Source organism: Carettochelys insculpta, chromosome 2, assembly GCF_033958435.1.
Source record: "Carettochelys insculpta isolate YL-2023 chromosome 2, ASM3395843v1, whole genome shotgun sequence".
Classification (NCBI taxonomy): Eukaryota; Metazoa; Chordata; order Testudines; family Carettochelyidae; genus Carettochelys; species Carettochelys insculpta.
In genome coordinates, this window is record NC_134138.1 from 142,456,075 (window position 1) to 142,479,607 (window position 23,533).

General features: G+C 43.2%; 1 protein-coding gene across 2 annotated transcripts in view; it reads left to right on the forward strand.

Annotated features, from left to right (window-relative positions):
- The window catches only part of CDH12 (cadherin 12), a 255,751-nt gene that overhangs the window by 224,879 nt on the left and 7,339 nt on the right, over positions 1-23,533 (forward strand). For both annotated transcript variants that reach the window (XM_074985953.1, XM_074985954.1), the window contains 3 exons: positions 2,113-2,249; positions 18,055-18,176; positions 21,717-21,834. In XM_074985953.1, coding sequence (XP_074842054.1) covers positions 2,113-2,249; positions 18,055-18,176; positions 21,717-21,834 — 377 coding nt within the window. The remainder of the gene's footprint in view (positions 1-2,112; positions 2,250-18,054; positions 18,177-21,716; positions 21,835-23,533) is intronic.

Genomic DNA, 23,533 nt, shown 5'->3' on the forward strand with positions numbered 1-23,533 from the left:
TTGGAACTCAACAGTGCACTGCTTCAAGACAGTGTGAAGTTTGAAAGTTTGTGTTTTTTGCCAACATACATTGGTCCAATTAAAGATGTTACCTCACACAACTTTATTTTCTCATACCCTGGGATCAACACTGCCACAACAGTGCAAACAGCACACTATCAACATCACTGTGTCCATCTGGGAAATTTTACATAACAACGGATGTCAAACACTGACACCAACATTTTCAAAAATGGCTGACTAATGTTAGTCACCTACGTCAGACCATTGCAGCCCAACTGGATACCACTATACAATGTGCCTTTAATAATTTACAAGGCTTTTAAAACAAAGGGGTGAAAAGGCAAAACTGGTGGCTAATCAATAATACATTTCAACAATATATAGTATTTTCTTGGCAGGCATGTAAATTTTTAATGAAAGCAAATGTCCCCTAAGGAATACAGCACCTCAGTTGTGAACTTTGTTTTAACTCCTCTCCAGTTAAAGTTATCGAGTTCTAGTTCCAGCTGGTTTACTCTGATATGCATCAAGTACCACTTTTACTTGTCACTTCCTTCAACAGCAAGGCAAAGTCTGGTATTCTACTGCTTGTCTTTACAGTACTTACATTTTGTTCCTATAAATTATAAGTAATGAGTGAGAGTCAGGGCTGCTGATGGAGGGGGAGGGGAAGCAATGGGGGCAGCTGCCCTGGGGTCCAGTAATTTGAAAGAGCCAGGAATTCTGAGTTTCCACTCTGGTACGAGCAGCAGCTGTAATCTCAGGCCCTTTAAATTGCCACCAAAGCCTGTATGGCACAGTCTGGGTGGCACTAGGTGCTGGACTGGGGAGTCTAGTACCCTCCCAAGGCCCCACCCCTTCTAGTGGGGTCCAGAACTGAGCCCTTCCCTCACATTGCCCAGGGCTTAGTGAAGTCTATTGCCAGCCCTAATGAGAGAGAAAGTAAATAGGATGCTGTTTTATATTTACTCTCACTGGTTCACAAGAGATTGGAGGGAGCATAAAGATGAAAGATATATGAAGCCTGCAGTCCTCCAATATTTACATTCTATTAAATTATCCTGCAGTTATGATCAGTTTTATTCTTATTGTCTACTTATCTCAAATAACTGCATCCATTCCACCCTATGTACCTGTCAAGCAACGACAACTAAGTGTGCAGCTGTTGTTGCCTGATAATGAAAAAGAAAAAGGAATCAATAGCTCAGATCACTGCATTGGAAACATATTATTCTGTTATGATTGCAAACAGTAGCATCAGATGAGAAATTAGACTTGAAATTAATTTGCACTCAAGGGGAATGGTTTTGGAACAAATTATCAGATTTTTTTGTAAACAGCTCTGCTTACAATCACATCTTTTTTTTCTGTTAAATCCTTCCTAGAGTAAATTCATATGCACCTGGATTCAGAGCTTTGTTTGGCACTGAAGGGTTCAAGGGAATTGTCAGGGAGACAACTAAAGCTCCCTGATTCTCACAGCACTTACAAACATCTGGGCTGCTTATGGGTGGCTCTACTTCAACCTATAGTAACAATGTCCTTGATGGGTCCAACATCAGTGGAGTAACACCACAAACCACTTCCTACCACTGTCTCCGCCCACCATGTCTTCTCCTGCCCCTAACATGTCACCAAATCCATGAGTGAGAGGAATGACAAACACCAGTCTGGAGCCAGTGCATTCATGCCTTCAAGGAGTTCGTTTCCAACATGCAAATTCACGCCAGGACACTTTTTGTGCCTCTAGAATGAAGCAAAAGGCCCAGACCTGATGAGAGAATCCAGCCCATTGATACTGTCTTGCATCCCTTCTTTCTTTTCCCCTACAAGTCTCGCTGGAAATTTCAGTAGCGATTTGTGGTAGTGATCAGTTCACTGAAGCTGGGTAGCACATGATGAGTTTGTAGGTATCAAGGGCTTAAAGTAATGGGAATGTTAGTAGTACTAAATCATTCATTATTTTCCTTTCCCCCTTCACTTTGAAATAAAGAAGTCATCATTTACAGAGAGTAATGGGGGGGAAACAAAGAAACTGAAGCTAGCCTGACTGCCAGTATGATGAACATATAATCACTGCATATTTGCATCTACTTTTTTCATGTGCAGGTACTTCATAGATTTGAAGAGTGATGCAGACAGCTACTTTACAATAGACGGATCTGAAGGAACCATTGCAACTAATGAATTACTTGACAGAGAAAGCACTGCACAGTACAATTTCTCCATAATTGCAAGTAAAGTTAGTAAGTATGGCATGAATGGAACCAAGATGTTAAAGAAGTGGTTCTTAAAATATAGAGCATGGAATTTAATCTCCTTTAAAATGTTTATTACTATGAAATGAATTAAGGATGCAGAACATTTATCAGTTTGGAAATACTCTTGTATAGTCAGGTTTGATGCCCTATTTATTATGCAAGCATAGTTCCCACTGAAGTCAATGGAATTTTTGCTGCCAGAAAGTGATTAGGGTTAAAAATCTCATAAGAACAAGCATTTTACTGGGACCACTATAATTCTGTGATTAAACGTTTTATAACTGTTATTTAACTATTATAGTGTGTGTTGTATGTGTACTAAACTGCATTTTACAACAGAGAAAAATCCACCCTTGCTTATGCAGGCAGTTGGTTTATTTTTTTTTTCAATTGATGCTCTCACATGGAGATCTTTCTCTTCTTCTTTGTGTTGTTGTTTACCTAATCAGATGAAGATGAGGACAGTCAAGGAGAAATAATATCTTTCCTGTTTCTTTACAGAAGACTAATTAGTTGTTTTAATTCTTAGACAAAAACTATGTAGAATGGAGTAATGGAAGGCCCTACATGAATCCACCTCCCTGATCCAGGTCTTCTCTCAATATGTATAATTGCCTGATCCCACAGTCACTCACATGGCAGTCTTCTCTCATGCTCATCTCTGTGTCTTCTTTTAGTCTCCCCCTATGTTGGGAGATTCCTCCTCCTCATGAGGCATCAAGCAGCCATCTCCCTCTTCCTTCGCATCCTTTGAATAGTACACCTCTTACCCTATCTTCCCTTATCTTAAGTTCAGAGGGGTAGCCATGTTCATCTGTATCAGCAAAAACAAGGAGAAGTCCTGTTCATCAGATGAAGTGGGTCTTTGCCCACGACAGGTTTTGCTCCAACAAATTTGTTAGTCTATAAGGTGCACAGGACTTCTTGTTGTTCCTAACAAAGTTAATTCTTCTAGGTTAGTTCCATCCTTTGAAAACCCAGTTTTTCAATTATCTGGCATCTGTTCCTTGTAAATCTTTCAGCTGACTCCAATAAACTGGATCCGGAGGCCTGATGTATTTTACATCTATACTGCACTATTTATCTGTTTAAGAATTTAAGTTCCTGAGACAGGAACTGTGTTTTCCCTATGCATTATTCAGCAATGAGCAATCAATAAGCAATAGATACTAGTAAAGTAGAAGGTAGGACTTTGTAGAGAAAAAAATTAATCCACCTGAAAAAAATCTCAGTTGTATTTGTCCAAAACCGAGCCAGAGGAATACCTGAAAAGGCTGAAGATACAACAGGAAATAAACTAAAGTGCACATGAATTTAAACTGTAGGAGTCATCAAATCATTTGTGTATACTAAACCTGTGACTTCTAGCCTTACTATTATATGGGAGAAAAGCATTTTCTTAAATGATTTAGGCAAAAAAAAAAAAAACCTTACCAGCAGAAATGTAATCTGATTCCAGAGGATTTTTAAAATATGCAGCTCTGGTGTTGCAGCATGGAGGTCTCTTCATAGGCTATGCTTAAGCAAAGTTTAACTATTTAGAGTTATTGGTAAGTATTGAGAATGTTTTTTATTTGCTAACTTTTTCCTAATTCTAGTGAACATATTGCAAATCCATTTACTATTCTTCCAGACTCCAGAGTAATTGAAAACCCAAATACTAGATTCACTTATCTGTGTATCAATATGATGTATAAAAGGAAACAGAGCTATGGTAATAGTGTGTATGTTAGAGATGTAGCATGTAGCCCACATTGTGAAATTCCCAATTCCAACCATTGGACAATGTAGCAAACCTACACCTTCACACATTTGAAATTCACATCCCCTTATGCCTTAATAGTTAGACATCTAATGTTACTCATGGCATTAAAAATAAACGTTATACACACAGTACATCCATAATTGGCCATATTTTGGAGAACTAAGAAATATTACCTGTCAAAGCTTCATATAGATCTATCTAACTCAAAGATAACACAGAAAATGCTTGGATTTCAGAAATGTTAAGTAGAAGGGGGGAGGGGGGAAGCAAGTTTCTGAGTTGCCCTGCCATGGAAAAGTTTTAAATACTGTACCTGCCAGGGAGAAGAGGTGAGGGGAATATTGGAGAAAGACAGATACAGCTAATTTAATTATTTAGACAAGTTCCTGATTTAAAATGATTATGTCAGTAGCTCAATACTGATGTACAAATGGTAGAATGGCTACATCTGATCAGTTTAATGGCCCATTTAGCTCTGTGCCTTATCTCTGAAGGGAGTGATTACCAGGGCTTCACAGGAAGGTGAAAAAGACTGGATAATGGTGTTATGCTTATAAGAAGCACACGGGATCCTTTTCTGGGGAAAAAGTATAATTATTGAGAATACAGTAGAAAAGTAGTTAGCATATACACCCACCCCTCATTTAATGAGTCCTTTACTAATGAGTACTCGCTAAAATGAGAAACATATATACCAACCTTTATTCACTATATGAGTGAATTTCCCCTGCTTATATGAGCGGCGTCCCTGGCCAGGGGGCAGGGAAACCCTCAGCCCTGCGACTGGCTCAGCTTCAGCCATGGGGTACCGGGCTGGGGCGGGGAGACCCACAGCTGGAGCCTTCTCTCTCCCTCCCCTCAGACATGCAGCTGTCTGACAGCCCTTTTACTGGGGGAAGAGAGAGAGAAGACTCTTAGCCTGGTTCCCTCTCCTGAAATGACGGGAACATGAAACTGAACAGCCATGAGCTGATCAGTTTTCCAGCCCTGCAAGCCATGGGGAGACTGGAACCAGCCTGCCATTGGTTCCAAGCTCCTGCCACTCTGGGAGCCAGGAAACTGACCAGCCCTGGTGGTTCCTGGCTCCACTCCCCTTGCAGGAAAATTCGAGTTATGCAGGGGTTGTGGGAACATCCTCTGGGGTAACTCCAGGGTTTACTGTATTAGACCCCCCACCCGCCCTGCAGACCTCACCCTCGGCCAGGTTTTAACTGCCCCCCATGGTCCCAAATTGCCTCCAGCCTTAAACCCGCCCAGCAGCTCCAAACCTCCTCCAACCTTAGACCCCCCTCCACAGCAACCGCAAACCACCCCCAGCCTTAGAGCCCCCCCAGCAGCCCCAAGCTGCCCAAAGGCTTACACACCCCCAGCAGCCCCAAACCGCCCCCAGAATTAGACTGTTCCTGCAGTCCCAAACTTCCCCCAGTCTTAGACTCCCCCACATCCTTCAACTGCCCCAGCCTTAGACACTCCTCCTTCTGCAGCCTCTTCACCAGGGCTGCTAGGCTGGGTCACTCCCCCAGCCCTCCTGCTCCCAGCAATTAACTAAAGTGTTGAGGTTTCAGCACCTAGGCATAAAGTAATTGCTATCTCTAGTGATAGAGAGCACTGCCATCTCTAGCAGTTATTGCTATTGTCTGTCTGAGGCAGGAGTATTAGGAAATTGCAAATGGCTTCTTTAACAGCCACATGTAGCTGAAAATTGCCCAGCTGGTGACCTTAACAACTCTAATGGGACCTATGTTTGGGTCCCAACCCATAGGCTGGAAATCCCTGCTCTACATACATACACTACATTCGATTTCTGGTGCCAAACTATTCAAATACTTCAGAAAAGTACCTAAACTCAACTGGTTTATGTCAAGTTACAAGCCGTTGGAATGAATGGAAGACTTTTACATGTATTTTAATGGAAATTTAGTGTCACATTTATGAGTCTTCCTCTATGAGCAGAAATTTGGGAACCAATTGTGCTCGTAAAGTAAGGGATGAGTATACTCTCTCCCTCTCTCTCTCTCTCTCTCTCTCTCTCTCTTTCTCTGTCTTTCTTTCTCTCTCTCCACTACAAGATAAATTTGAATTTTAAGGCTTTAGCTCAATAATAAAATGTTACTGTCTTCACACATAATACAGTTAACTCAATTTATTGAGTCATAATGCTGATTGCAGAATATCGATATCCCAGGATGGGTATAGTATCTATTTTGAACTTAAAATCTTGAGTCAAGACTGGTGTGGAAGCACTATGTCCTTAATTCGAATTTGTTAATCTCCAGAAGTGTCCTGTATGTATCCCACAAAGCTGTGTGGTAACCCTCCAAGTATGGCCGCTGCATTGTGCACTGCTGTCAGGTGTGCAGGAAGAAGGTCAAAGTAAGCCAGTGAAGTTTGGATTGAATTTAAATGAAAATTTGAACTGGAATTTAGCAGCCCAGCCCTGCAAATAAAAAGGATGTCTGTTATGAAAAAATCCCTTTGCCAATAGCATCAGACAGCATCGGTAGTCATTGCACTGCATTGGTAGCAATTATTGGTAGCCCTGTACTGCACTCATGAACATTCAGGGTAGTGATCTGACTAGTACTTCTCAGACTCGCAAAAGAGCCCCAGCTTGGACCCACCAGGAGATTCTGGATCTCAGTACCATTTGGGGAGACCAATCGGTGGCAAAGAGACTTCAGGTGGCCAAGAGAAATGGGGCAATCTATGACCAGATGTCTCCAGAGATGGCCACCCGAGGTTACTCCCAGGACTCTATGAAGTGCCGGGGTGAAGGGGAAAGAACTCCATCAGGTCCATCAAAAACTCCAGAAAGCCAACCAGCGGTCAGGAGTGGCTCCACGGACCTGCCGCTATTATCAACAGCTCCATATGCTTGTGTGGATCAACCCCACCATGGATCCTGGACTGAATTACACCACTTGTGGAGGCCCTGGTATGGAGTTTGGGGTGAGCCCGGAAGAGGATGGTGGCCCAGAGGAAGAGGGCAGTGGAGAGAAGGAAGAGAGCAATGAGCAGGGGATAGAGCAAGTTGTTCCAGACAGTTTGGAGCTGCTCACCATTGACTTTGAACTGTTCCCCTCCATGGCATTCCCCTCCACGCCAATCCCCAAGCCCTCTGGAGAAAGCAGTTTGGGTGAGTCTTTATTCTGCATGCTAGAAGAAGTTTGGGGGTGGGTATAGCTATAGGGTTTTGCATAGGTACAGGTTTCCTAGCTGTGCTTCTGTGCCCCTCAGAACAGCGTGTTAATGTTTCTTGGGATGGAGCACTTCTTCTTTTTGGAGATCTCCTTGAAGGCCTCATCCAGGTGCTCTTGTATATTTTCCACAAGATTCTTGGGCGGCCCTGACTTGTTGCAGCTTCCATGGTAGCACATCTTGCCACACCAGCAACCAGACAGCAATCTGGTGTCATACAACCACAAAGCATTTTAGCAAATTTTCCCGGCTTTTGGTCACACGGCAGGAGTAGCTGTTTTTTCTCCATAACTCTTAGTTTTAGAAGGGTGAGGTCTTCTTTGGCAACCTATGGAAGCACAGGAATTCACATGTGTGTTTTTTTAACATCCTTCCTGCTCCTTTACATTGGCCTGCAGCAGCCAGCAGGTGCTCTGTTCCCCACCACACAATGCGGTTTGCATGTCCCTTTCCAACCAGCACTGCTTTTCATTTTTTATGACCCCACACCCCACACTCCATGCTGCTGCTGGGCTCTTCTGGGCATTTCCCCTCCCAATTCCCCCAGCATTTCTTTTGATATTGCAGGACTGCCTGATACCACACAGCTGCTGGGCTCTGCTGGGTATTTCCACTCCCATGTCCCTTTCCAAGAACCATTTGTTTTCAGTTCTCAGCAATCCCCCTGCACCACAGGGGAATTCTTCTGCTGTGCTTTTCCCCTCCCATGTCCCTTTACATCCAGTCTTTCTTTATATATTTTTTCTTTACATTATTTTTATTGTGCATTGTTACCCCACTTGCAGCCGTCCATTTTTCTCTGCTACAGGACACTTGGACAGGACACCTGATGGCTCACCCTGTTTTGCAGACTATCCCATTCCCACCAAAAAAAGATAATTCCTCATAATTTACCATGTCCACAAAGCAATGATGGCAAGTGAGTTATTGTGAAATGCGCACTTTACTGTCCCATCCTTAATAACCTAAGTGTCCTTCAAAAGTATACTTTCAATGATAGTACAGAGAAAGACCCATCCATTGCATTTCAAAGCACATTATCTGAATTGTATCTTAATTTTAAACTTCATTTTCCAGACCCAGTGCCCAGTGTCGCAGAGAAAACCAAGAGACTCAGAAAATGTAAACAAGATCTGATCATGAAGTACATGGAAAACACTCAGGCAGAGCACAAGAACTTGACAAAGGATACTTCTCAGTGGCGTCACAATACAGCTGAGTGGCATCAGAGTCAAGTTAACTTTAACAAGAGAATGCTTGACCTGCAGCACCAGCAATTGTTAAAAATGAATGACGCCATGCCAAAGCAGTGAAGTCACAGCAAAGCAGACCAAGGTCACTGCAAAGCTTATAAAGGCTGTTACTGAGCAGACAGAGGTCCTGTGCTCCCTGCTGCAGCTGCAGAAGGACTCCCAACCCAGCAGGGCAGCAGCTGATACCCACTGGCTAGAGTACCCCGAGGAGAGGTTGCCCACCCCTCATCGTCAGGGTCCCCACAAGTGGGGAGGGAGGGCAAAGCTACCCTGCCGTTCAGGCCCCAAGAGCCACTGCAAAAAGATATTCAAGCACCCTTGGGAAGGCTTCTTTTCCCAGCCACTTAAACCTCTCTTCCCCCAAAATAAAATCATTCCTTTGAGCTCAGTGTGATTTCTTGTCCTGCAGGAGTGGAAGGTGAACACAAATCAAAATGGGTGGCTGGGGAAAGGGTGAGTACCACTGAAGGTACAGCTGTCCAGTGAAACTCCCTTGTCTGCAGCAGATCCATGGCTGAGGGAACCGAGCAAGTTGGGAGGATGGTGCTGAAGGCACAGCACAATCTATTTACTGAAACTTAACCCCCTCCCACCTAAAAAGGGCATTCAGTCATTAGGGCTCGGTTGATTTCTTGGCATTATGGCAGAGACATACATAGGTAGCATATGCATTGCAGCTCAGTCATAAAGCTGTTTTTTAAAGTGTCCCTTATTGCTGAAGCCTGAGCATGGCTATTGGTGGATGGTAGTGTAGACAGCTGCGAGTAAGCCCTGCCTGTGGTCTCTGCTTCAGAATTCCAGGTAGACAGGAAGGTTTCCCATGTTGATTCTCATATGTCGTGCAAACTAGTGCATGCTCTAATAACTGTGGGGACATTAGCTTCAGAAACATCCAAACGGGTCAATAAACATCTGAACCTCACTTTCAAACATCCAAAGGGGCATTCCATGACTATTCTGCACCTGCTTAGTCTGTGATTAAAGTTTTCCTTACTGGTGTCTCGGGCTCCCATATGGGGTTTCATCAAGCAGGGAAGCAGAGGGTAAGCAGAGTCACCCAATATAACAATGGGCATCTCCACATCGCCAATCTTGATTTCCTGATCAGGGAAAAAAGTCCCATCCAGGAGCTTTCGGTACAGTCCTGAATTTTGGACTATGTGCGTGTCATGAACCCTCCCTGACCAGCCAATGGTGATGTCAGTAAAACGACCTTTGTGATCTACCAACCCTTGCATGACCATGGAGAAGTACCACTTTTGACTAATATACTCCAACACCATGATGGGGATGTGTGTGCCATCTATTGCCCCACCACAGTTAGGAAAGCCCTGGGCATCAAAGCCATCCATTATACCTGTACATCTCCCAGGGTCACAGTCTTCCTGAGGAGATGCCAACAGATTGCATGGGCCACCTCAATCACCACAGACCCCACTGTAGATCTGCTCACCCCCAAACTGATTTGCTACTGACCGGTAACTGTTGGGGGTTGCAAACTTCCACAGTGCAATTGCCACTAGCTTATGTACTGCCAAAGCTTGCCTCATTTTTGTGTTGCTGTGCTTCAGGGAGGGCACCAGCATGTCACAAAGGTCCATAAAGGTGGACTTATGCATGCAAAAGTTCTGTACTCACTGCTGGTCCTCCCAGGACTCCAAAATAATGTTATCACACCAGTGTGTGCTGAGCTCTTGAGTCCAAAATCACCACTCCACTGTCAGCAATGCATTCATGGCAGCCACCAGCTCTGAGTTCTTAGACTGCAGTTGGCACAACTGCTGTTCCAAACCATCATCCTGAGCAGCAGCAGCAGCACTTGCCCCATCTCTGTGACTCCTGCCATGACTCCAAATTCAGGGAGGGAGGAAATCCCAGGGCTGATGCAGCTTGGGGCCTTCCACCTTGCCCTTCAATGATCTTCGTGCACCCCCTCCAGATTCATATCCCTTCCATCCCACCTCCAGGTTCCATTGTCTCCCAGCCCCCAATCTACACAGTTCACCTCCCTCCCCATAGTACATATTTTTGAATCTGAAAACAGATGCTTGGTTATAGTTTACAGTAAATGTTTCATTTTCCAAATATCCCCATCCTCTGTGCTCTTCATATAGGGATGGTGGGGGTTGATGTGATGGTGGTGGGGATGGTGAGGGGAGGCAGTGTGAGGGATATGGTGAGGGGTGGGCGGGGGTCAGCAGTGTGCCTGTATGAAACTCTCATGGAGGGCCTCCACGATATGGACCCCATCCTGGTGGGCCTGGCAACAGAGGGCCACGGACAGCTGCTCATACCCGGGGCCAGACTTGGCTGCCCATCCCTGCATGAAGGTGTCCTCCTTACCTCCACGCTGCTGTGGAGGGCACAGAAGGTGCCCACCATCTGCAGGATGTTCTGGATGGTGTGGGCCTGGTTCAGCTGAGTGTTGTACAGCTCCTGGGTGGCATCAAGGTGGCCAGTACATGGCTGCATTAGCCAGGGCTGCAGGGGGCAGGCAGCATCTCCCACTATGCAGAGTGGCATGGTGACATCCCCAACTGGGAGCTCCTGCTGAGGGATGAAGGGCCAAGCGGCCATACTCTGGCAGAGCCCTAAATTCTGGAATACACATGCGTCATGTGTCTGGCCTACCCAGCCCATGTAGATGTTCGTGAACTTGCCTTTGGGATCCACCAGGGCCTGAAGGACTACTGAGTGGTAGCCCTTTATTTTGATGTAGTGGCCAGTGCTGTGAGATAGGGTGTGGAAGAGGATGTACATCCCAGCCAGGGCACTGAAGCAGTGTGGAAAGCCAAGTTCAGTGATGAATGCATCTAGCTCCCCCATGGGGATGATCTTGTGGAGAAGCATTGTGGTGATGGCCTGGATGACCTGCAGGGATAGAGGACATGTGTTCTTGTGAGGGTGTGGTGGGGAGTTCCCTGTCCCTGCTCCCCTTCATCCTCCCAGCACCTGTCCCACTGTTCCTTCCTGGCCCCATGCCACCAGGGTCCTCTTTGACCATGAGCCCCCTCCCCCATCCCTGTGGCAGGTATATGCCCAAGCATGGCTTACCTCCATGAGGACAGCCCCAGTGATGCCCTTGGCCACCCCAACTGGTGTCCCATGGAGTGGTAGCTGTCTGGGGTGGCCAGCTTCCAGATAGATATGGTGACCCTCTTTTCGAGGAAGAGGGTGGGCTACGTCTACACGTGAAGCCTACATCGAAATAGCTTATAACGTCTACACATCCTCCAGGGCTGGCAACGTCGATGTTCAACTTCGACGTTGCGCGGCACCACATCGAAATAGGCGCTGCGAGGGAACGTCTACATGCCAAAGTAGCACACATCGAAATAAGGGTGCCAGGCACAGCTGCAGACAGGGTCACAGTGCGGACTCAAAAGCAAGCCGCTCCCTTAAAGGGCCCCTCCCAGACACAGTTGCACTAAACAACACAAAATACACAGAGCCGACAACTGGTTGCAGACCCCGTGCCTGCAGCATGGATCCCCAGCTGCCGCAGCAGCAGCCAGAAGCCCTGGGCTAAGGGCTGCTGCCCACGGTGACCATAGAGCCCCGCAGGGGCTCGAGAGATAGCGTCTCTCAACCCCTCAGCTGATGGTCGCCATGGTGGACCCTGCTATTTCGAAGTTGTGGGACGCGCAACGACTACACGGTCCTTACTTCGACGTTGAACGTCGAAGTAGGGCGCTATTCCTATCCCCTCATGGGGTTAGCGACTTCGACGTCTCGCCACCTAACGTCAAAGTTAACTTCGAAATAGCGCCCGGCCCGTGTAGCCGTGACGGGCGCTATTTCGAAGTTAGTGCCACTACTTCGAAGTAGCGTGCACGTGTAGACACGGCTCAGAAGGGCTTGTCTGCTATGCAAGCTCGTTTGCGTGGTGTCCTGCTCCATTCTTTCGAAAACCCCTGGGGCTGTGTGAATGCTTCCTTTCAAAAGAATTAAATGCACTTTTGAAAAAGCAGGTCAAGGGTTTGATCTGCTTTTTGTGTGTAGCCATGCTCTTTCAAAGGGCTAAACTTTCAATGTTATCCTTCAAATTTTACCCTTTCAAAAGAGTGTGGTTGTGTAGACACAGATTTGGTGATTTTCTTACATGCATTCCTCACTCACACAGCACGGATGTCTGTCCCACCCTAGCACATCTGAGCTGCGTCTACACGTGCACGCTACTTCGAAGTAGCGGCACTAACTTCGAAATAGCGCCCGTCACGTCTACACGCGTCGGGCGCTATTTCGAAGTTGAAATCGACGTTAGGCGGCGAGACGTCGAAGTCGCTAACCCCATGAGGGGATGGGAATAGCGCCCTACTTCGACGTTCAACATCGAAGTAGGGACGTGTAGACGATCCGCGTCCCGCAACATCGAAATAACGGGGTCCTCCATGGCGGCCATCAGCTGGGGGGTTGAGAGATACTCTCTCTCCAGCCCTTGCGGGGCTCTGTGGTCACCGTGGGCAGCAGCCCTTAGCCCAGGGCTTCTGGCTGCTGCTGCTGCAGCTGGGGGTCCGTGCTGCATATACAGGGTCTGCAACTAGTTGTTGGCTCTGTGTATCTTGCACTGTTTAATGAAAGTGTGTCTGGGAGGGGCCCTTTAAGGGAGCGACTTGCTGTTGAGTCCGCCCCGTGACCCTGTCTGCAGCTGTGCCTGGCTCCCTTATTTCGATGTGTGCTACTTTGGCGTGTAGACGTTCCCTCGCTGTGCCTATTTCGATGTTGGGCTGAGCAACGTCGAAGTTGAACATCGACGTTGCCAGCCCTGGAGGACGTGTAGACGTTATTCATCGAAATAGCCTATTTCGATGTCGCAACATCGAAATAGGCTATTTCGATGAATAACGTCTACACATCCTCCAGGGCTGGCAACTTCGATGTTCAACTTCGACGTTGCGCGGCACCACATCGAAATAGGCACTGCGAGGGTACGTCTACACGCCAAAGTAGCACACATCGAAATAAGGGTGCCAGGCACAGCTGCAGACAGGGTCACAGGGCGGACTCAACAGCAAGCCGCTCCCTTAAAGGGCCCCTCCCAGACACAGTTGCACTAAACAACACAAAATACACAGAGCCGACAACTGGTTGCAGACCCTGTGCATGCAGTATGGATCCCCAGCTGCTGCAGCAGCAGCCAGAAACCCTGGGCTAAGGGCTGCTGCCCACGGTGACCATAGAGCCCCGCAGGGGCTGGAGAGAGAGCATCTCTCAACCCCCCAGCTGATGGCCACCATGGAGGACCCGGCATTTTCAACGTTGCGGGACGCGGATCGTCTACACGGTCCCTACTTCGACGTTGAACGTCGAAGTAGGGCGCTATTCCGATCCCCTCATGAGGTTAGCGACTTCGACGTCTCGCCGCCTAACGTCGAAGTTAAGTTCGAAATAGCGCCCGACGCGTGTAGCCGTGACGGGTGCTATGTCGAAGTTAGTGCCGCTACTTCGAAGTAGCGTGCACGTGTAGACACAGCTCATTAGTTTTAACAACAACTCCTCATACTCTTTCAAAATATTTAAGTCAGAGTTCAACTCCAGATAGGTAAACTATTACAACATTTTTTACAAATTAATACATTATCCTTAGATACAACTCAAATTGAATTTTGTATGACAATAGACAATAATAGGATAACTGTCCCATCAAGAATGTTTCTTCCTCAGTTCTGTCAGTTGATGTTTTCCCGGTGACCTGAAGCATAAGGCTATATACTTCTTTTGAAGTGTTATCCTAACTGTGAGGAAAAGATATTCACTTACCTATTTTTCAGTTGCCTTTTGCAATTTTGGTCAACTAATCTCCTATGTTCCCCATTCCAAGCCATCAGAGCAAAACAAAATTTAAATATCTTTGGAAAGTCAACACATACAAAAAGATTTAATTTTAAATCTCTGTACATAAGAGGGACAATGGCTTGGTTAATTGTGTCATCCATTCCAAAAACTTTATATTACCCACAGTTCTTTGAAAGATCACACCCTTTGTGTATCCTGTAAAAAAATCCTAACTGTGTATATTTTTCGAGCAATTTACATAGAATTCAAAAAATGTAAAGTTTGAATTCAATAGTTAGGGACTCAAATTTCCAAAAGAAATATCTGGGACCCTAAATCAACATATTTGATTTAAAGACAATATTCTAAGGCACAAGTGAAGTGAATCACCCAAGCTTATAAAAGAGTTCAGATGCCAGGAAGTAAACTCAGATGTCCTAGCTGTTTGCCTTAAGCATCCCTGTCTTTTCTTCATCAGAAATTTTCAAATCCATAGTTACCCAGTGAGTGCAGCTCCAAGAACAGAGATTATGCACAATATTCAGAGGATTATACTGCCATTGTCCAAGCACCTGCATTTCCTACTGACTATATTGGGATTTGATTGTGTTTGGTTCTTTAGAAAATGTCATATCACTTGTATTTGGGTGGATCACAAAAATTAATACATTTCCCTGACCTCTAGATTTTGCTCTTCTAATACAATAACCTACATTTTTGAAAAGAACAAACCAAATACTAAGATTGTTCCCCACAGTTAGATAAAACCCCATTTCTGTCTGGCTCCTAAGACACTTTTTCAATTGACCATATGATATGGTTCTTGTGCTTACCACTTAAATACTGCACCACCTTGGCCCCTGACAGTTTAAAGGGAAATACAAATGAAAGTGGGTTTTGCCACCATGGAAAATAATATCAAGATCATGACAAGTTCCTATGGATCAGCTGTGTCTTGGAATGCATTCCTTATTGTTTTGCACATGTGGCTTCAAGATAAGACATTTAAAATCAATGATGATGTTTATCTTACCTTACTTTCACAGCAACTAATCCTCACTAGGACTGATTGTATAGGTCTCATGAGATCAAGTGACTTTCCAGTAATTGCACAAGTACAATGCACCTCAAATTGATAAAGATAGTGGCAGGCAATATATAAACTTGAATGCAGATATGGATGAATAATGCAGACTTTCCTTACAAGCTGATAATGCTGGCTGCGGCTCACATAATGCTATTATTAACATCAAAGCACCAGGAAATGATTTTTAAAAGTAAATAGATTTAAAGAACAAGAGAATTATTATTATTATTATTATTATTATTATTATTATTATTATTTATAGTAACAATGTCTGAGAATACCACTATTATTCAGATGCTTGTAACTATTCCTAGACAGGTCTATAGTAAAAAATAGTCAACAAGAATAAGTGGATAGGAATCTGCGCCCTTATATTTCATGATTATCAATGATGGGCCAAAAAGGGTATGTTTTCCAAGAGGTACACAGGAATTCATCAAAAAATACAATCAAACCAGCCCCATTTATTTTATTTCAAGTCACACAGATCCCTTTGTTAGATTTTTGAAAACACTGTGCTATAGAAGCTGAGAACAAAATGAAAAAAATCTTTCATATGAAACACTTCCAAATGAATATTCAGATAGATACGATACAGAGACTATATTTTAATAGGCATTACCCAGAAATAAACAGTTTTAATTGTTCAGCTGCTTCCTTTTACAAGACACTTGTAAAAACATTCTCATTTACACCCAAAGCAGTATTAAAAAATATTTTAACTTTAAAAATGGTACATAGAAACAGACAGTGATGCCTGGCACCTCATACCATCATTTTAATCTACAATTTATTTACAGAAGTTCTTAACCTATCTGCATTGTTTCCCATAAAATGAACTTACAATAGACTCAGAGAGTCATGTATGATCAAGTAATTCTATATGAATGTCCAATATTACTTCCAGAGAGCACTGCTGTATGGACAAGCTGAGGTGCTCCTTTGAAAGTGATTCTGTAAAAACAACACCTTCCTACTTGAGCCATTTCACCTCAGCATATTCAGAATCCACATTGCTTTTGTTAGTGACTAAAATAAACACCTGCTACATTTTCACTTTTCTAGAACTGCAGAGACAATTCAGTCTATGCAGGGAAAGGGAGAATTCACTCTAGGCTATATATCAACAGAATTGTCACTTAATTTCCAACTGCAGGAGCAAATTCTGACCTTTATTATACCTATTTGGCTTCACCAAGGTTGCCCTGGTTTGGTGAGGATAACTTTGAAGAAAATGGGGTTGCAGAAGGACAAAGTCTGACCTGCAAATGTTTTGTAGTAGTATTCACTCACACAAAGATATAACTCAGTTTATGCTCTTTTGTTGTTGGTTTTTAAGACCCTGATTTGAAATTGCAGGGCTAACAGTAGTATTTTACTTGTTTACAACTTTTTACTTGCAACTGAATGAATTTGATTTGAGAATCATTCAAGTCTAGATTGTGGCTTTGTAACAGGAATCATACAAATGGGCTTCAGGGCAGGGAAGATATTGTTCCTCTCAGAGGTATAATTCTCACCACGCTTCTGTCTTGATTTAAAGGTTGGGAATTATAAATTGCTGGCATCTACACACAACACATAATTAAAACTTCCACCTCCACTATTGGCTTTGCTGGCTATGGATCCCAGGATTGCAATGGCTTTGCAAGTAATATAAAATAAGCAAGTAATTAAAAATATCAGCATTTTGGAACGATTCCAAGTAAATTTGGTTGTAAAAATAGTGAAGGTTTGAGAGAGTTCTAATGTTCTAATGTTTGTTATCATGTTGTTATGCCTCTGTCAGGCATGACTCATAGCACATTATTTTTATAGTTTACTGTAGCTGAATGGAAGCCTCCATATTTTGAATCCCAAGGGACAAAATTATCTTTTAATTTTATAACACAATTGTTTTAAGTCCCCAGGGTTACCCGCATGCAATGCAGAAAATTTTGCAGGGTAATTCTCTTTGTTTACATCAAAAATGAATTTGCACCTAATTCTATAAAAAAACATAGCAGTAATATCTGTAGAAAACAACAGTTTGGGAGATTTGGAAGGTCCTGTTAACATGCTGCATACTGTTTTAAAGTATTTATTTTGTACACACATGCATATGTTATGTATCCAGTGCACAGATAATTGCTGCAGCATGTTTGTGGATTAAACCCTGGTGTATAATCTAGAGACACCTGAGTTCCAATACTGACTGTGTTTCTGGTTTTTGGCAAGTCATTGAGCTCTTCTCTTTTATTCTTCCCATCCATGCAAAGTCTTTGTGCTATTTACTTTCCTAATTAGTTCACATTTGTACAGTATCTTGATGATATTTAGTAGTACTAAGTTTATGGGTTTTTTTTATGTTTCATCATTACAAAAATGAATACAGTAAGTACTCTAAGAAAAGTATGGACCTATTATTTCTATCTCAAAAGAAATTTCAGATACCATTTCTTGTACTGAGTAGGTATGTTACTCCATGAATAGGAAGATACTACTCAATATAAGTAAGGTGATGAATACCTGATCCAAAACAGTAAAGCTCTTTAATAGCAGGTAAAATCACACTGGTGAGAATTAAAATGAATTGAAGTCAAGGATTTGCATTAGTGTAAAAGCTTTGTATCTGGAGACCTTTAGTGTTTCATGCCAGATAATGGGAAATACTGAAAGGAACATGCAGAAAAGTGTTTTCTAATTTTTCTTTCTTTCTGATTTTGTTTATAGGTAATCCCTTATTAACCAGCAAGGTCAATGTTATAATAAATGTCTTAGATGTCAACGAATTTCCTCCAGAAATTTCAGTGCCATATGAGACATCTGTATGTGAAAATGCAAAACCAGGACAGGTATTTTGACAGTTTGCTTTCTTTTTAATGTTAGTATTTTTTTTTATAAAAATAAAGGAAAGTTTTGGGAAAAAAATACATTGTGCATGGGACATACTTTAAAAAAAAGGAGATGTGATTTTTTTCAAAGCTATCTAAGGGTTCTGATTACCAAAGATTCTACATCTAATACTCCTAAGCTGTGTCTACACGTGCACGCTACTTCGAAGTAGCGGCACTAACTTCGAAATAGCGCCCGTCGCGGCTACACGCGTCGGGCGCTATTTCGAAGTTAACTTCGACGTTAGGCGGCGAGACGTCGAAGTCGCTAACCTCATGAGGGGATCGGAATAGCGCCCTACTTCGACGTTCAACGTCAAAGTAGGGACCGTGTAGACGATCCGCATCCCGCAACGTCGAAATTGCTGGGTCCTCCATGGCGGCCATCAGCTGGGGGGTTGAGAGATGCTCTCTCTCCAGCCCCTGCAGGGCTCTATGGTCACCGTGGGCAGCAGCCCTTAGCCCAGGGCTTCTGGCTGCTGCTGCGGCAGCTGGGGATCCATGCTGCAGGCACAGGGTCTGCAACCAGTTGTAGGCTCTGTGTATCTTGTGTTGTTTAGTGCAACTGTATCTGGGAGGGGCCCTTTAAGGAGCGGCTTGCTGTTGAGTCTGCCCTGTGACGCTGTGCCTGGCACCCTTATTTCGATGTGTGCTACTTTGGCATGTAGACGTTCCCTCGCAGCGCCTATTTCGATGTGGTGCCACGCAACGTCGAAGTTGAACATCGACATTGCCAGCCCTGGAGGACATGTAGACGTTATTCATCGAAATAGCCTATTTCGATGTTGCTACATCGAAATAAGCTATTTTGATGTAGGCTTCACGTGTAGACGTAGCCCTAGAAAGCTTTTGCGATATTAGGTTATAATCCTTTTGAAAATTAGTCATGAGTCCTCAATGAAAAGAAGCACTTGCCTTTTGAAATATTTCTGTTTTACTACTATTAATGTAAATTATGGTAGCACATAAAGGCCAGGGCCTTATTGTAGACACTGTGCAAGCATATCACAGAAAAAAAAGTTGCTACCTCAAATAGGTATAAGATTAAGCACAAGAATATGGACCACAGATAGAGAAAACGAAAGGGATGGGATCAAGCAAACAATTAAATGATAGTATCAGAGGGGTAGCTGCGTTAGTCTGGATCTGTAACAGCAACGAAGGGTCCTGTGGCACCTTATAGACTAACAGAAAAGTTTTGAGCATGAGCTTTCGGGAGCACAGACTTACTTCATCATGCTCAAAACTTTTTTGTTAGTCTATAAGGTGCCACAGGACCCTTTGTTGCAATTAAATGATACTTATCTTTCACCATATGTTTCTTTCCCTGGAAGAAGTCTCAACAAAGCTGAGGTATTTTACTCTAAATCAGCCGTCTGAAATATACACATCATTCTCAGGATCTGATTCTGGTTCCCTCACTCGGCTGAACACACATTTAAGTCAATAGCTGAATAAGCAGAGTGAAATGTTTCTGAACAGTCTGGACCATCAGAATTTAGTCCACAGTTCTTTGGTACAAGGTCGCATGTAAGTGTTAAAGAGTCAAAGGCCTGCAAAGCCTTAGGCCATAACTTTTGTACTATATCAAAATTTTGCCACAAAAAATAGGGGTTGATCCTACTTGAAACTGGGACTGGACTACATGACCTCCTGAGGTCCCTTCCAGCCCCAGGATTCTATATAGAATTAGAATGATTTTGCCTACTCTGCAAACTATAACTAACAAAATATAAAACAAACCTATGTAACCATCATACACATTTTTAAGTGGCAGTTTTGGCTATGATCTCAAAAGAGATGAATATATAAAAATTGATTAACAAAAAAATGTTGGTTCCAAACACAGAGACCTAACACACATCTGTATTGAACTGGTGCCAGTTTTGGGGTTGTCATACTCATCTCAATTCAGTGACAGCCCATTTGCTTTTATTTTGGGAGGAAAGCTGAGAGGGTTCAAAATTTACCATAAAAGGACTATTGTGCATCAACCAGTTTCAGAAAGGACCTGTAATAAATCACGGTGCTTCTATGGTCTGCATGTACTTCTGTCTACTAATCTGTCTTATATTTTATTTTCGTACTTTACTGGTATAATGTGTAAGGTGACCATCTGTCCTATATTTGGTGGGACAGTCCCATATTTGGGACTCCAAAAAAGGAGTCCCTATTTATTTTATAAAATTGATTAATTGTCCCATATTTGGGCCCTCCCCTCACTGACCTTTTCTGCCAGCAGCTGCACAGGTACTGCTGCTGGCCAGAGAGCATGTAGGTCACTTCCCCAAGCCTTAGGAAAGCGGAGGGAGTGTGGGCAGCTGTTGCACCCTTCCTAGCTCCCCAGGGCTTGGTGGAGCCAGGAGGAGCTGCCCCTCCCCCACATATCTCCCTTTCCCATATTTGAGACAGGAAGATATGGTCACCCTAATAATGTAATATATGATATTTAGAAAGCAGCTATCAGTATGTTATCTAGCCACCGGTAGTATTTATGGGAGAAACTTAAAAGCTTTGGGTTAGAGAAATATTGCAAAGCTTGAACAGCTATCAATATAGCAGTGTCTAGACATGAAAATAGGGGGTACACCCAGGTCTTCCAAGGGATACATCAACTCATCTAGATATTTTCCTAGTTTTACAACAGGCTACATAAAAAACACTAGTAAAGTCAGTACAATCTAAAAGTTCACGACTTGTTTGTATGGTAAGCTTCCAATAGCAGTCTTCTGTGATATTTTTGTAAGTAGGTTTTAAGTAAGGTATAACGTGATGGCATGCAAAACAAATGTGACTGCTGAAAAGGGCACAGTAATATGGAAATGTTGAATGGCACTTGTTTCAAGACCTCTAATTACCTTAGGACCATGTTTCCCAACCGGTGGTATGTGTACTCTTAGGGTAGGTGAGAGACGTGAGAGGGTACTTAGAATTTTTTAATGGGGTACTTTTTAAAAAAAAGGTCGTAAAACTCTGCTCTAAATCACTTGTAGCAAGAGCCTAGGGGAAGCCAAACATCAGCAAATGTTGAGAAAGGCATTTTAATATCTGGACTTTTGATTCAAATCTATCTCTATTTTTCAATTCTAATTTATTTCATCCTAATTTTCATGTTTTTTCTTAAAGTGAATTATATAGTATGGAAGAATGCTATTTAACAAGAGAACATATCTTTCCTGTTCCCATCACTACGTTTTTAAGATACAAGTTACAAAGTATTTATTTGATACTATTATCATTTTCATGAGATGATTTCATTATCAAATTCAGAGTTCACAGCATGATTTTCTGGGACACACTGCTCCTCAGAAAATGAGGCATTCTGACTTCATCCTCTTACCTTGCAACATGGAGGAATGATGCAGAAAACAGACTCTGTGGTGCCCTATTGCTTAAATGTCCTTTTCTGTTGTTTCATCTGATGACTCATTAAGGTTCTTGCAAAGCTGTTTCTTTTAAAAGAGTGAACTGACCTCAAATTCAATTTCAATCTGCTTTCAGGTAATTCAGACTGTCAGTGCTGCAGACAAAGATTTGTCCCCTGCTGGGCAGAGGTTTTCCTTTAGACTGTCACCTGAGGCATCCAATAAGCCAAATTTCACAGTCCAAGACTACAGAAGTAAGTTGTTTACCCTTATTACTAAGGGAAGTGCAGGAAACCTCAGCTCTTGATCTTTTCAGATCAACACTGGATACCTTTCCACAAGATATACTTTAGCCCCAGGGTCTGCAACTGAAATAGTGAGAAGAGCCTTTTTTTTTTTCAAATTCAGTTACAAAATCAATACTTCAAGAGCTGCAATGCATGTGAAGATGAGACAGTCCTTAATAAATAACGCCAAACAGTTCTTTTTGTCACCCCTGTTTTAAGAACCATGTATACACAATGATTAGCACCAGTTAGTAGGTTGTTACCTCATCTCCAGGCTTTACCCGCCTCAGCCCCCAAACCTGTGCCCCCCATCCCCAGGTTTAACCCCTTCAGCCCCAAACAGCATTCCCCATCCCGAGGATTTACCTGCCTCAGCTGACAAGCTCCATGTGATGCCAGTGCTCCTTTCTACCTCCTTCTCAGCACAGCTGTGCAGCTGTGATGGAGCAGGCCTGACTGGCCCTCCCCTCAGCTCTCCACAGCATGTGAGGGGCTCCCTGTCCTGCTGCAGTGGACTATTCAGCAGCTCCAGAGGCTGCTGCCGCTTAACAAAATTCCATTTTAACTGTGGGCATTGTTTAAACACTGGAATCCCTCAGAGCCACAAGTGGAGTCAGTGGCAGCACTGCTTGGAGCCACAAGTGGCTCCTTAAAGAGCTGCACGCAGCTCCAGAGCTGCAGTTTTCCAGCCCCTGCTTTAGCTAGACCTTTGCTACTGAGCTCAGTAAGGGCTTATTGGATGAAATATAAAGGTTTGTGGCCTTAAAATAGTTTAATCTATGTAAATAATTTACATATTTATAAATGCAATACATGAATATTATTGAATACATTCAGGGAAATATGGTAAGTACATATTCTCTGGAAATATATTTACTTAATCGGTCACCTGGATTCTTCAAGGACAGTGGATGAATGTGAGAGATGGGTCAAATAATTTGTATCACTGTTTGTATTTTGTGGCCAAAGCCACAGAAACTACACAGCCTTAGAATATACACGCAATAGCTGATTTTTGTGAGTGTGCTATGATTTGTGACCTGTGAAGTGATTTTTTTTCACAAAAAGTTTCACGTGCTGTTTTTTCAGTTCCCTTACTTAGACTATGTCTAGATTACAGTAATTTGTAGGCAGAAGTTTTTGTCAAAAGAAGTTTTTTCAGGATGTCAGAAGTTTTCCTGTATCATATCAGAACTGAGACGATTTTTCTGCAAAGAAAGAGGAATCAGTGAGAGCTATGTTTCTCACACCCCAAGTGAGTTCTTTTTTACCAATCAGCTATTGACTGCTTTGGGATGGCTTGCTCTCCGTCTCTCCAGAAAATTCCATCCTGGACTGGAGAAATTTATCTCATCAAAACAACTACACTCCTACAAGAAGCTTTGGTTTCAATAAAGCAGCACTTTGTTATCAAAAACTGCATCCAGTTCTACCTCAAGTTCAGCCATGACATGAAGAAGGAAGGTGCAGAAAGGGAAGGCAGAATAAGAGTTTGTCTCATAATATTGATTTTCTCCTATGGGGAACGTGCGGGGTAGGAGTAGTAGTAGTAGTAGGCATCCTTCAGTCTACGTAGACTATGGATCGCGCCCTTCGTAGTTCTATTCGGAATCATCATTTGCAGCATCGACTGTGACTGTGAAGGCCCACACGAGAGTGACAGTCC